Source organism: Cetorhinus maximus, unplaced genomic scaffold (genome assembly GCF_964194155.1).
Source record: "Cetorhinus maximus unplaced genomic scaffold, sCetMax3.hap1.1 HAP1_SCAFFOLD_2280, whole genome shotgun sequence".
Classification (NCBI taxonomy): Eukaryota; Metazoa; Chordata; class Chondrichthyes; order Lamniformes; family Cetorhinidae; genus Cetorhinus; species Cetorhinus maximus.
In genome coordinates, this window is record NW_027598219.1 from 36,686 (window position 1) to 50,802 (window position 14,117).

The 14,117-nt window shown below is 54.8% G+C and overlaps 1 protein-coding gene across 1 annotated transcript in view; it reads left to right on the top strand.

The window, feature by feature from the left end:
• Positions 1-12,674, top strand: part of LOC144677180 (tricarboxylate transport protein B, mitochondrial-like) — a gene marked incomplete at its 3' end in the record, with an annotated part of 37,278 nt that extends 24,604 nt beyond the window's left edge. Inside the window, exons 5-6 of the mRNA XM_078537370.1 lie at positions 8,977-9,115; positions 12,590-12,674. Of these exons, the coding sequence (XP_078393496.1) occupies positions 8,977-9,115; positions 12,590-12,674 (224 nt within the window). The remainder of the gene's footprint in view (positions 1-8,976; positions 9,116-12,589) is intronic.
• Positions 12,675-14,117: the final 1,443 nt, after the last annotated feature.

The window sequence follows — 14,117 nt, forward strand, 5'->3', positions numbered from 1 at the left end:
CCCCCACACCCCGCCTCCCCCACACCCCGCCTCCCCCACTCCCCGCCTCCCCCACACCCCCCATCCCCACACCCCGCCTCCCCCACTCCCCGCCTCCCCCACACCCCACCTCCCCCACACCCCGCCTCCCCCACACCCCGCCTCCCCCACACCCCGCCTCCCCCACTCCCCGCCTCCCCCACACCCCACCTCCCCCACACCCCGCCTCCCCCACACCCCGCCTCCCCCACTCCCCGCCTCCCCCACACCCCCCATCCCCACACCCCGCCTCCCCCACACCCCGCCTCCCCCACACCCCGCCTCCCCCACACCCCGCCTCCCCCACACCCCACTTCCCCCACTCCCCGCCTCCCCCACACCCCGCCTCCCCACGTCCCGCCTCCCCCCACGCCCCCGCCTCCCCCACTCCCCGCCTCCCCCCACGCCCCCGCCTCCCCCACACCCCCGCCTCCCCCACTCCCCGCCTCCCCCACACCCCGCCTCCCCCACACCCCCGCCTCCCCCACTCCCCGCCTCCCCCACACCCCGCCTCCCCCACACCCCCGCCTCCCCCACTCCCCGCCTCCCCCACACCCCGCCTCCCCCACACCCCGCCTCCCCCACACCCCGCCTCCCCCACTCCCCGCCTCCCCCACTCCCCGCCTCCCCCACACCCCCCATTCCCACTCCCCGCCTCCCCCACTCCCCGCCTCCCCCCACGCCCCCGCCTCCCCCACTCCCCGCCTCCCCCACACCCCGCCTCCCCCACTCCCCGCCTCCCCCCACACCCCGCCTCCCCCACTCCCCGCCTCCCCCACACCCCGCCTCCCCCACTCCCCGCCTCCCCCACACCCCCCATTCCCACTCCCCGCCTCCCCCACACCCCGCCTCCCCCACTCCCCGCCTCCCCCACACCCCCCATTCCCACTCCCCGCCTCCCCCACTCCCCGCCTCCCCCACACCCCGCCTCCCCCACACCCCGCCTCCCCCACGCCCCCGCCTCCCCCACACCCCGCCTCCCCCCACACCCCGCCTCCCCCAAGCCCCGCCTCCCCCAAGCCCCCGCCTCCCCCACGCCCCCGCCTCCCCCACGCCCCACTTCCCCCAGGCCCCGCATCCCCCTGGGCTGAATTTGACCAAATTAGGAAATATCCAGGAGGCAAGGTCATTTCTGACGCCTCTCAGTTTCCGCAGCGCGCCCACTGGGTTAACTTTTTGAGAGGCGGCCAATTAGCAGGCTGCCCTCACCATCCGATTCGGGATACGGACGGGTTCCGGAGACGGGAGCTGAAGACCAAGTGGGGAGGGAAACACCGGAAATGCCCTCAGAATGAGGGGATTGACTGAGATCTCAATATGCCCAGGATGATCGAAGACAAACACCTCCAGGAATTCCACACTCAGTGGCAAAGCTGCGACATTGGTTGACAGCGGCCATGCCATTATCTGCCAGTAACCCTTAAAATATTACTCGACTGATACTTGGGGTGGTTGGGGGAGGGGGTATGGAGCGGTTATTTTACGAGGAAAGGTTGGACAGGTTGGTGCTGTATCCATTGGAGTTTGGAAGAGTGAGAGGTGATCTTATTGAAACATATAAGATCCTGAGGGGACCTGACAGGGTGGATGCTGAGAGGATGCTTCCCCTTGTGAGAGGGACTAGAACTAGGGATCTCAGTTTAAAAATAAGGGGGCTCCCATTTAAGGGGAAGATGAGAAGAAATTTTTTTTCTCTGAGGGTGGTGAGTGTTTGGAACCCTCTTCTCCAGGGAGCAATGGGGCAGAGCCATTGAATATTTTTAAGGCTGAGATAAATAGATTCTTGACTAACCAGGGAGCCAAAGGGTATCAGGGGTTAGCGGAATGTGGAGTTGAGGCCACAATCGGATCAGCCACGATCTTATCAAATCGCAGAGCAGGTTCGAGGGGCCGAATGGCCTCCTCCTGGCTCTTAATTCATTTGCTCGTAACATAGCTCCTGCTGTGCAGCCGCTGCCTTTCACTTGTCGGGGTTTGGGCGCAGTGTTGCTGGGGGGGAGCGGAGAGGGAGGGGGGAATAGAAACCAATTGGCTCTTTAACTGTCCTAATTGGCTTTCCTGTCATGGTTGTTAACTCTGCGATCCCGCCTTTGGGAAAAGCGGTGGGGGTGGGGGAGGTGGTGGATGATGCAGGAGTTGTTGGGTGGTGAGAGGATGGTGGGCGGTCAATGGTTTTGTCCATAACCGTTTTGAAGTATCTGATGTGACCTTGGAGTTATGAATCGTGGTTGGGAGGGTAATGGAGCCTTTGGGCCAGGATTTTCCATTCGGTGTGTGGGGCCCGACACTCCGGAATGTAAAATGAGGCGTGATGATGTCGGGCGTGCGTCCCGACGCGCTGTCTCGCGATATTTCGTCCAGCAGGCGTGCGCCAATAACCGAAAGGCCCATCAAGGCCGTTAACCAGGCAATTAACCTGAATTTCATGCTGCCCGTCCACCAGCGGGATGAAGTTCACTAAAGCTTTTGCGAATTAAATAAAAACTTTGTCCGGGAAACATAAAAACATGTCCCACCTCACAGTCACATTGAGGGGACGTGTTTTGTTAAATTTTTATAGTATTGAAGCACTCTTTTCACACGCGTGTACGAAAGAGCGCTGGACCTGACTCTCCCTCCTTCCCCCCACCCGCACAGGTAGCGCTCGCCTATTACGCTGCGCTTAAAATGGCGGCGCGGAGCCGATTGCGGGCGGCAGTCAGCTCCGTGACCACCCACTCCCGCCAAGCCCGCCCGACACGGGAAAAATTCAGGCCTTAGCACTGAACTGATTCCAGAACTTTCCTGCCATTGGCCCCAGCGTGCAGCCAGAGTAACCCCCAAGTGCGCGTTCAGAGTACCTCTCTGAACAAAGCACCTCCTTCACTATGAGCACATCCATGGAAGTCCCCAGTTAGCCAATCGGAGCACTCAACCCAATGGCCAATCAGGGCATCAAAAGAAAGACCAATCATGGCAGCAAGTAGCTGGCCCATTGACAAACTGTTTGGGGGGGGAAAAAAATACGCCCAGAGTCTGACATTCAACATGGTTGCCTCGGAGCTCGTGACCCCAAAAAGGGGTAATGACCCCATGGTTTTGGGAATCCCTGCCCCAAACTCTGGAATTCCCACTCTAAACCTCTCCACCTTTATGTAATAACTCAGATAGCCAGGCAGTGAAGGTTAGAACTGGAGATTAGTCTTCATACACTTTTGTCTACAGAAACACACATTATAAATATTCAACTCCAAGCAACAACAAGTTTTAGTCAGCTCCTACATGTAGGGGCACAAGTGAATCCCAGTTTTTGCCCACAACCTGAATACATTTAAACATTCAGTCAATATACAATGAACTGTCTCCACCTCCTGTAAGATGCTCCTTACAACCTATCCCTTTTGGTCACCTCTCCTATATCTCCTTGTGTGACTTAGTGTCACATTTTGTTCGCTAACACTCCTGTGAAGCACCATGTGATATTTTACTACTTTAAAGATGCTAAATCAATGCAAGTTGCTGTTGTAGCCATCGGACCGTGGGATGGGATAGTTGCAGGGTTGGTATCAGAGCCAAGTTCAATCCAGATAGACGAGAAACAAGTGCCCTTCGAGGAGGTGGTGGTGAGCTGCCTTCTTGAACCGTCGGTGTGTGGTGTAGGTACAGCCACAGTGCTGTTAGGGAGGGAGTTCTAGGACTTTGACCCAGCGACAGTGAAGGAACGGCCGATATATTTCCAAGTCAGGATGGAGAGTGACTTGGAGGCGAAATTAGAGGAATTGTACAGTTTATTGTATGTCACACCCTCTGTTACCTTTTTGTGGGGAAGACTATAAGTTATAAGATAGTCATTAATATATCCAATTGGGAATTCAGGAGAAACTTCTTTACCCAAAGAATGTTTGGAATGTGGAACTCACTACCACAAGGACTGGGTGAGGCAAATAGTGTAGATACATTTAGGGAGAAATTGGATAAACACAAGGGGAGAAAGGAATAGAAGAATCTGGTAAAGGCATGAGTTGAAGTACAAGTGGGAGGAGGCCCGCGTGGAGCATGAACACCAGCATAGACCAGTTGGGCCGAATGGCCTGTTTTAATGCTGTAAGTACTATATAAAAAGCACAGGCAGAAAGCTCTGTTTGACTACTTGAGGTTAGGCAGGTGGGTTACAACGTTCTGAAGAGGCTTGATAGGGTGGACACAGGAAGTAGGAGCAAGAGTAGACCATTCAGCCCATCGAGTCTACCCCGCCATCCAATAAGAGCATGGCTGATCTTGGGCTTCAACTCCACTTTGCCGCCCGTACCCCGAATCCCTCAGCTTGTTTCTGCTGGTCGGGGGACACGGACACAGCCTCAGGAAAAGGTGGGAGGGGGGGGGAAGATCATTTAGGACCGAGACATGAAGAAAGGGCTTCACTCAAAGGGTTGTGAATCTTTGGAATTCTCTACCCCAGAGGGTTGTGGATGGTCCATCGTTGAACACGTTTAAGGCCGGGATAGACAGATTGTTTTTGGTCCCTCGGGGAATCGAGGGATGTGGCAAAGTGGAGTTGAAGACCCAAACTCAGCCATGCTCTTATTGGATGGTGGTGGGGTAGGCTCGATGGGCTGAATGGTCTACTCTTGCTCCTACTTCTTGCGTGAGGGGATGACCTGATCCATGGGCACTGCGGGCATCAACTCGCGCTGGCTGCCCGTCCACTGTTTCCACTGCCGATACCCCAGCAGAGTGCCGGAGACTGATGGAACCTGCAGAGCCTCGGTGATCCTGCCCAGGCCAAAAGTCAGACTCCCAACTGCGGCGTCAGTGAGAAATCGCTGACAGAAGAAAGAGAGAGATTTATTTCTCCGACACCTTTCACACATTGTCGGAAATCTCAGCTTTGTTTCTCACACACGCTGAATGTGGAGTGACGGTTGCCAATAGGAACTTAGGAGCAGGTCCATATTGTTCAGTCTGCTTCATTATCTCCCAGCCTCTGTGGAGAGAGAGAGAGAGACAGGGTTAACATTTCGAGTCTAATATGACTCTTTGGGTTTTTTTAAAACATCTGTTTCAAAGCCAAGTTTTTGAATTCTGCGGTGAAAATGATGCTCAATTTGACACGAAAGATCAACAACAACAGTTGTATTTACATAGCGTCTTCAACCTAGTTAAACATCCCAAGGTGCTTCACTGGAGTGTTATCAAAAAGTCTTAACACCAAAGCCACAGGAGGAATTCGGACCGGTGACCAAAAGCTCGCTCCAAGAGGTGGGTTTTTGTGAAGTGTCTTAAAGGAGGCCTAGTGCTGGATAATGGGATTCGAATAGTTAGCTACTTGTTTGAGCGGCGCAGACTCGATGGGCCGAAGGGCCTTTTTCTGTGCTGTAGACCTCTCTGACTCTATAAGAGGGAGTGTTAGAAAGGGAGGGTGGGGAAGGAGAGGTTGAGGGGGGGTAATTCTGAGGGGATTGTGATTTTTCACAGGAGTCATGAAGGAACCAGACCAAGCATACAAAAAAAAACAAGTGAAAAGTTACTTTCCTTTTGGTGCCTCTTCAGTCGACACTCTGGAACACTGTCCTGAGCCAGCTCCCAAGTGTTTACACTGTGTACACTCTGGAACACTGTCCTGAGCCAACTTCCCAGTGTTTACACTGTGTACACTCTGGAACACTGTCCTGAGCCAGTTCCCCAGTGTTTACACTGCGTACACTCTGGACCACTGTCCTGAGCCAGTTCCCCAGTGTTTACACTGTGTACACTCTGGACCACTGTCCTGAGCCAGTTCCCCAGTGTTTACACTGCGTACACTCTGGACCACTGTCCTGAGCCAGTTCCCCAGTGTTTACACTGTGTACACTCTGGACCACTGTCCTGAGCCGGCTCCCCAGTGTTTACACTGTGTACACTCTGGACCACTGTCCTGAGCCAGCTCCCCAGTGTTTACACTGTGTAGATCTCCTCTTCTAGCCCGACCCGTAAACCCACAGACCCACAGAAATCCGGGCCTGTGAGACCGGAGGGGAGTGGCTGCTGGAAAGTTTTCCAGAATAACCAGAAAACCAAGTCTTCCATTCAGTCCACAAGCTGTGAGCACCACTGGGGAGGCTCAGCATTACTGTCCGTGTCTCGCTGCCGGAGAAGGTGGTGGTGGGATGGAGGGAGACGAAGAAAGATTGGGACAAAGGGTGAGATGGAAGAGAGACAGGGACACCATGAGAGGCAGGTGTTAGAGAAAGAGAAAAAGTCAGATGGGGACAAAGAGAGAAGGATAGAGAGAGAGAATGAAGGAGAAACAGTGACAAAGGGAGACAGGTATAGAGTGAGCGAGAATGACAGACTGGGAAGTGGAAGAGTCAGGAACTAAGGGACAGATAGAGAGAGGGAGAGAAAGGAACAGGGATAAAAAGACCAGTAGAGAAAGTGCAAAATAGAGGGACAGAAGGGAGTGAGAAAGTGAAATACAGATGAACAGAGAGAGAGAGAGAGAGAGAGAAAGGACAGACAGGGACCAAGAGAGAGAGAGAGAGAGAGGAACAAAGTGAGGGAGAGATAGAAAGAGAGAGAGGGTGAAAGTCCGTGGGGGACAGAGACTGCTGGTATGATTCAGTTGTTTACTGAGCCATTTCAGCAGCAGTTAAAGATTTAACCACATTTAGAATTAAATACACAGTGAACAACATCACTATCTTGTGAGTTAAATCTGTCACAAACTTCTCAAAGTTTTAATTGATTTGGTGCACATTCAGCATAATTCATGACAAGGGGCCATGGCCTTATCTGGTCTGGAGACTGCACCTGATTGGTGATTAGCTGATGCATGATGTGTTTGTACCAATCATCGCTGTTCAGTTTGTCGCCCCCCCCTCGACAGCCATTGACCAGGATTTACACACACACACGGTAACCCCTGACTGACCCCTGCTGGCGGAATAGATATTGCAGGAGAAAGTTGTACCAAGTGCTTATTACAGGAGCTGTTTCTCTATTTTAAAAGGATGCAAAATTACAGGCAGCTTGTGCTTTCTGTTGATAAACGTCACCCTCTATTGATTGTGAAAGGCCTTGGGTTTTATATCTTGATGTTTTAGGTGTTAGATAAATGTAAATTATGAGTTTTCTCTCGACAGGTCTATCTGACCTTTACTGTGCTGTTGACTCAAAAAGAAGAGAAAGATTTGTACTTGTAAAGTGTCTTTCACAAGCTCAGGGTATCCTCAAGCACTGTGCAGCCAATGAATGACACTTTCTGAAGTGTAGTCACTGTTGTGATGTGAGTCAATTTGCGCACAGCAAGCTCCCACAAACAACAATGTGATAGTGACCAGATCCACTGTTCTTTTAGTGAGGCTTGTTGAAGGATAAATATTGGTCAGGACAATGGGGATAGCTCCCCTGGTCTTCTTTGAGTAAGGCCCTATGACCTTTTACACCTGAGACAGCAGACAGGCCTCAATTTAACATCTGATCCAGAAGAGAACATCTCCTACAGTACAGCGCTCCCTCAGTACTGACCCTCCGACAGTGCAGCGCTCCCTCAGTACTGACCCTCCGACAGTACAGCGCTCCCTCAGTACTGACCCTCCGACATTACAGCACTCCCTCAGTACTGACCCTCCGACAGTACAGCACTCCCTCAGTACTGACCCTCCGACATTACAGCGCTCCCTCAGTACTGACCCTCCGACAGTACAGCACTCCCTCAGTACTGACCCTCCGACATTACAGCACTCCCTCAGTACTGACCCCCTCAAAGTGCAGCACTCCTTTAGCACTGACTCTCCTACAGTGCGGCGCTCCCTCAGTACTAGTCTGCCGACAGTGCGGCGCTCCCTCAGTGCTGCCCCTCCGACAGTGCGGCGCTCCCTCAGTACTGACCCTCCGACAGTGCGGCGCTCCCTCAGTGCTGCCCCTCCGACAGTGCGGCGCTCCCTCAGTGCTGCCCCTCCGACAGTGTGGCACTCCCTCAGTGCTGCCCCTCCGACAGTGTGGCGCTCCCTCAGTACTGACCCTCCGACAGTGCAGCACTCCCTCAGTACTGACCCTCTGACAGTGCGGCACTCCCTCAGTACTGACCCTCCGACAGTGCGGCGCTCCCTCAGTGCTGCCCCTCCGACAGTGCGGCGCTCCCTCAGTGCTGCCCCTCCGACAGTGCGGCGCTCCCTCAGTGCTGCCCCTCCGACAGTGTGGCGCTCCCTCAGTACTGACCCTCCGACAGTGCAGCACTCCCTCAGTACTGACCCTCTGACAGTGCGGCACTCCCTCAGTACTGACCCTCCGACAGTGCGGCGCTCCCTCAGTGCTGCCCCTCCGACAGTGCGGCGCTCCCTCAGTGCTGCCCCTCCGACAGTGCTGCACTCCCTCAGTACTGCCTCTCTGACAGTGCTGCACTCCCTCAGTACTGCACTGGATTGCCAGTCTTATTTCAACCTGACAGCCTCTGGAGTGGAACTTGGAGCCAGGGCCTTCTCAGGCGGAGACAAGCGAGCTACCCAGTGGGCCAGAGGAAAACCTGATTTCCGGACTTCTTTCCTTTCTCTCTCTCTCTCGTGCAACCTGAAAATCAGTTGCCCCACCCCCACCATCCCGTGCGATTTTGACTTCTCCCTCAGAGGCCCAAACTACTGGTGTAACTGGTCCCTATGACCTCTGTAACCTCCTCCAGCCCTCCAACCTCCAGAGATATCTGTGCTCCTCCAATCCTGGAGTCTTGCACATCTCCCGATTTCCATCGCTCCGCCAATGGCGGCTGTGCCTTCAGCTGTCTGGTCTCTAAACTCCGAAATTCCCTCCGTCATCCTCTCCGCCTCTTTACCCCACTTAAGACACCTTTCGAGACCAGCCTGTTTGACCAAGCCCTCATATCTGCCTAGGTGGTCGTCTCTTGTTTGATTTACACTCTGTGAAGGGCCGGGGGGATGTTGTACTGCATTAAGGGGGCTATGTAGATGCGAGGTGTTGTTGAACTGCGCCTGTTCTCTCACTCAGGTTCGGAACGTTTGAGTTCCTGAGTAACCAGATGCGTGATGCACAGGGCAAACTGAGCAGCCAGCAAAGTCTCTTGTGTGGCCTGGGAGCAGGTGTCTTCGAGGCTGTGTTAGTCGTCTGTCCAATGGAGACGGTGAAGGTAATTAGTCCATCCGGCTTGGGAAAGGAATTAACCGCTTCTACCAGGGAAGGAAAAAAAGACTTATCTTCAGCGTCCATCTTCTTCAACCCTCCCTTTCCAATTCCTACTATCCCTACTTCCTCAGGGGCCCCATCACCCATGTCCCAGAGACCTGAGCCTAGTGAAGGAGCGATTTGTTCCACCTCGGGATAGGGCATTGCTGCTGTGGCCCGGCTTTTTATCGCCCAGGCCTCGTTGCCCTGGTTACAAGCGAACGGTGGGGGGCGGGGGCTAAGGGTCACGGTGTGGACGGGAGACCTGTGCAGTTCACAGAGATGAGGGTGGGTACTGGGATGAGGCCACAACATCGAGTCAGGGGCTGTGATGGACCTTGAGGTGCCTGGGCGAGAGACACACATCCCTTGGCCATTCACTCCCAGTGACCGCTTGCTGGAATGTGTAGGCCCGCAGGACACACTAGGTCCACCCTAGGTTCAGCTGTGAGGCCTGCTGCTGTCAAATAAGCACTTTCCTGACTGTACCACACCCTCCCTGAGATTTCTGCGCTCCTCCAATTCTGGCCTCTCTCTTTATTCAGGCCAGGCCAGCATTTATTACCCACCCCTATGTTGCCCTAGTTCAGGGGGCATTTAAAATGGCAGCCAGGTTGCTGTGGGTCTGGAGTCACACACAGGCCAGGCCAGACCAGGTAAGGACAGCAGATTTCCTTCCCTAAAGGGGATTAGTGAACCAGATGGGTTTTTACAACAATCGACTTCATGGTCATCATCAGACTTTTTAATCCCAGATTTTTATTGAATTTAAATTCCACCATCTGCTATGGCGGGATTCAAACCTGAGTTCCCTGGGTCTCTGTATATTACTAGTCCAGCGACAATACCACCACACCATCACCTCCCTTGGCTCTCACTCAAAGGCTCTGCCCTCCTTGGTCTGCACATCTCCAACCAGAGGAAATAGTTTCTCTCTGTCCACCCTACCAGCTCCATAAATCACCTTGAACATCTCAGTTAGATCACCCCTTAACCTACTACCGTAAAGGGAATAAAAACGTTGATCTCCTCTACCTGCTTTATTGGAAGGAATTGGGAGCTTCAAGTGTTTCTAAGCCGTTGGCAGGCTGCTGTCTCTCAGTCACATTAGCAATGGGTTGTCTCATCAACCATTTTGCCTCTGGCTCTGCCCCCTCCCTGCTTTCAAAACCTTTGATACCAGCAAAGATCATCAGGTAAAGTTCTAGCGGAGAAAGCAACTCATGGTTAGTGGCGTGGGCGGGGCAGGGTGTGTGGGCGGGGCTGGGTGTGTGTAGGCGGGGCTGGGTGTGTGGGCGGGGCAGGGTGTGTGTGGGCAGGGATGAGTGTGTGTGTGTGGGCGGGGCTGGGTGTGTGTGTGGGCGTGTCAGGGTGTGTGGGTGGGGCAGGGTGTGTGGGCGGGGCAGGGTGTGTGTGTGGGCGGGGCAGGGTGTGTGTGGGCGGGGCAGGGTGTGTGTGGGGGCGGGGCAGGGCGTGTGTGTGGGCGGGGCAGGGTGTGTGTGTGGGCGGGTCAGGGTGTGTGTGGGCAGGGCAGGGTGTGTGTGTGTGGGCGGGGCAGGGTGTGTGTGTGGGCGGGGAAGGGTGTGTGTGTGGGCGGGGCAGGGTGTGTGGGCGGGACAGGGTGTGTATGTGGGCGGGGATGGGTGTGTGTGTGGGCAGGGCAGGGTGTGTGGGTGGGCGGGGCAGGGTGTGTGTGTGTGGGCGGGGCAGGGTGTGTGTGGGCGGGGCAGGGTGTGTGTGTGTGGGCGGGGCAGGGTGTGTGTGTGTGGGCGGGGCAGGGTGTGTGCGTGAGCGGGGCAGGGTGTGTGTGTGGGCGGGGCAGGGTGTGTGTGGGCGGGGCAGGGTGTGTGTGGGCGGGGCAGGGCGTGTGTGTGGGTGGGGCAGGGTGTGTGTGTGTGTGGGCGGGGCAGGGTGTGTGTGTGGGCGGGGCAGGGGTGGTGTGTGTGTGGACGGGGCAGGGTGGGTGTGTGTGGGCGGGGCAGGGTGGGTGTGTGTGTGGGCGGGGCAAAGTGTGTGTGGGCGGGGCAGGGTGGGTGTGTAGGGCAGTGTGTGTGGGCGTGGCTGGGTGGGTGGGCAGGCAGGGCAGGGGGTGTGGGCGGGGCAGGGGTGTGGAGTGCTGCCCTGACACTCGATGTTGCCACCACCCTGTTTCTACTCACATCAATCATTCAGACTAAGAGGCCATAAATATACAATCATCATGAATAAACCCAGTGGGGAGTGAGTGCCGGGGAAATTCCCAGTGGGGAGTGAGTGCCGGGGAAATTCCCAGTGGGGAGTGAGTGCCGGGGAAATTCCCAGTGGGGAGTGAGTGCCGGGGAAATTCCCAGTGGGGAGTGAGTGCCGGGGAAATTCCCAGTGGGGAGTGAGTGCCGGGGAAATTCCCAGTGGGGAGTGAGTGCCGGGGAAATTCCCAGTGGGGAGTGAGTGCCGGGGGAATTTCTAGCGGGGAGTGAGTGCCGGGGAAATTCCCAGCGGGGAGTGAGTGCCGGGGAAATTTCCAGATGGGAGAGAGTGCCGGGGAAATTCCCAGCGGGGAGAGAGTGCCGGGGAAATTTTCAGTGGGGAGTGAGTGCCGGGGAAATTTCCAGCGGGGAGTGAGTGCCGGGGAAATTTCCAGCGGGGAGTGAGTGCCGGGGAAATTCCCAGTGGGGAGTGAGTGCCGGGGAAATTTCCAGTGGGGAGTGAGTGCCGGGGAAATTCCCAGTGGGGAGTGAGTGCCGGGGAAATTCCCAGTGGGGAGTGAGTGCCGGGGAAATTCCCAGTGGGGAGTGAGTGCCGGGGAAATTCCCAGTGGGGAGTGAGTGCCGGGGAAATTCCCAGTGGGGAGTGAGTGCCGGGGAAATTCCCAGTGGGGAGTGAGTGCCGGGGAAATTTCCAGTGGGGAGTGAGTGCCGGGGAAATTCCCAGTGGGGTGTGAGTGCCGGGGAAATTTCTTTACCCGGAGAGTGTGGGTGGCTGAGGTGAATAACACAGATGCGTTGAAGGGGAAAGTACATGAGGGAGAAACAGTGGAAGGATGTGCTGATGGGGATGGGTGAAGTGGGGTCGGAGGCTGGTGGAGTATAAACATGGCCCAGTTGGGTGAACAGAACTGAACTGTTTCTGTACAGGTTCAGAAACTCAATGCAAGTTGGTCAGATTTGGAGCAAATATCCAACTAGGGGAGGGCAAGTTGCAACTAATCAGGTTAATAAGTGGGACAAAACACCTCAATGGAAAGGACAATGGAGGATGTACATTAATACGGCGCAAATGAAGGCCCATCACCCGTACTACGCGAAGGTTGTCAAAATGGCTAAAACGATTCCTCTCGTTCTTGACGGAACCCATTTACAGTTATGTTGCACTTTTATTTTCAGCGTCTGTCGATTGGCTGAAGCGATGATCGAATCTGAAATGGGCTCTTAACAGCAAATGTCCTTCCTTTTGATTCCAGGTGAAGTTCATCCATGACCAGAGTTCTCCGCAGCCAAAATACCGGGGATTTTTCCACGGGGTCCGGGAGATCGTGCGTGTGCAAGGTGAGTGCCTCAAGGGACTGGCTCCTCTCTGCATCCCAGCAACATCACCCCCTCCCCCTCCCCCTCCCCCTCCCCCACCTTTCAAAGAGGAGTTTGTTTATTCATTCATGGCAAGGCCAGCGTTTATTGTAATAAAAACAAAAATTCTTGGGAAACCCTCGCAGGTCCAGCGGCTGCTGTGGGGAGAGAAAGAGTTAACCCTTCGAGTCCCTGACGACTCACCTTCAGAGCTCCATTCAGATCTCCAGCCCCCGCAGTATTTTGCTTTCGTTCCAGTGTTTATGGTCCATCCCTTATTGCCCTTGTGAAAGTGGCAGTGATGTGCTCCCCCGATAACAGCCGAGTGGCTTGCTAGGCCGTTTCAGAGTCAACCACATTACTGTGGGTCTGGAGTCACATGTAGGCCAGACCAGGTAAGGACGGCAGATTTCCTTCCCTAAAGGGACATTAGTGAACCAGATGAGTTTTTAACAATAAATCAGTAACTTCATGGTCACTGACACCAGCACTTCATTCTGAATTTATTGAACTAATTACATTTACGTTCCTCACCTACTTTGGGATTCAAACCCAGGTCCCTGGGTCACTAGTCCAGGTCCCTGGGTCACTAGTCCTGGTCTTGGGTCACTAGTCCAGGTCTCAGGTCACTAATCCAGGTCTCGGGTCACTAGACAAGGTCTCTGGGTCACTAGTCCAGGTCCCTGGGTCACTAGGCCAGGTCTCGGGTCACTAGCCAAGGTCTCTGGGTCACTAGTCCAGGTCTCGGGTCACTAGCCAAGGTCTCTGGGTCACTAGTCCAGGTCTCGGGTCACTAGCCAAAGTCTCTGGGTCACTAGTCCAGGTCTCGGGTCACTAGCCAAAGTCTCTGGGTCACTAGTCCAGGTCCCTGGGTCACAAGTCCAGGTCTCTGGGTCACAAGTCCAGGTCTCTGGGTCACAAGTCCAGGTCCCTGGGTCACTAGCCCAGGTCCCTGGGTCACTAGCCCAGGTCTCTGGGTCACTAGCCCAGGTCCCTCGGTCACTAGTCCTGGTCTTGGGTCACAGGTCCAGGTCTCTGGGTCACTAGTCCAGGTCTCTGGGTCACTAGTCCTGGTCTTGGGTCACAGGCCCAGGTCCCTGGGTCACAAGTCCAGGTCTCTGGGTCACTAGTCCTGGTCTTGGGTTACTGGTCCAGGTTTCTGGGTTACTAGTCCAGTTATAGAACCAACTGTTAGTCTTGCCAGCAAAACAAAGCTGCCAAGGATGAGGAATAAGTAGATAAATGAAAAATACATTTTCCTATCATAAGAGCTCTGGACAGAGTAGATAGAGAGAGACTGTCCCCATTGGCAGAAAGGTTGAGAATCAGAGGACACAGATTACAGTGAAAGGTGTCATGTCATGAGGCAAGATGAGAGAAAACCTTTTTTAAGCAGCGAGTGTTTAGGATCTGGAATTCACTGCT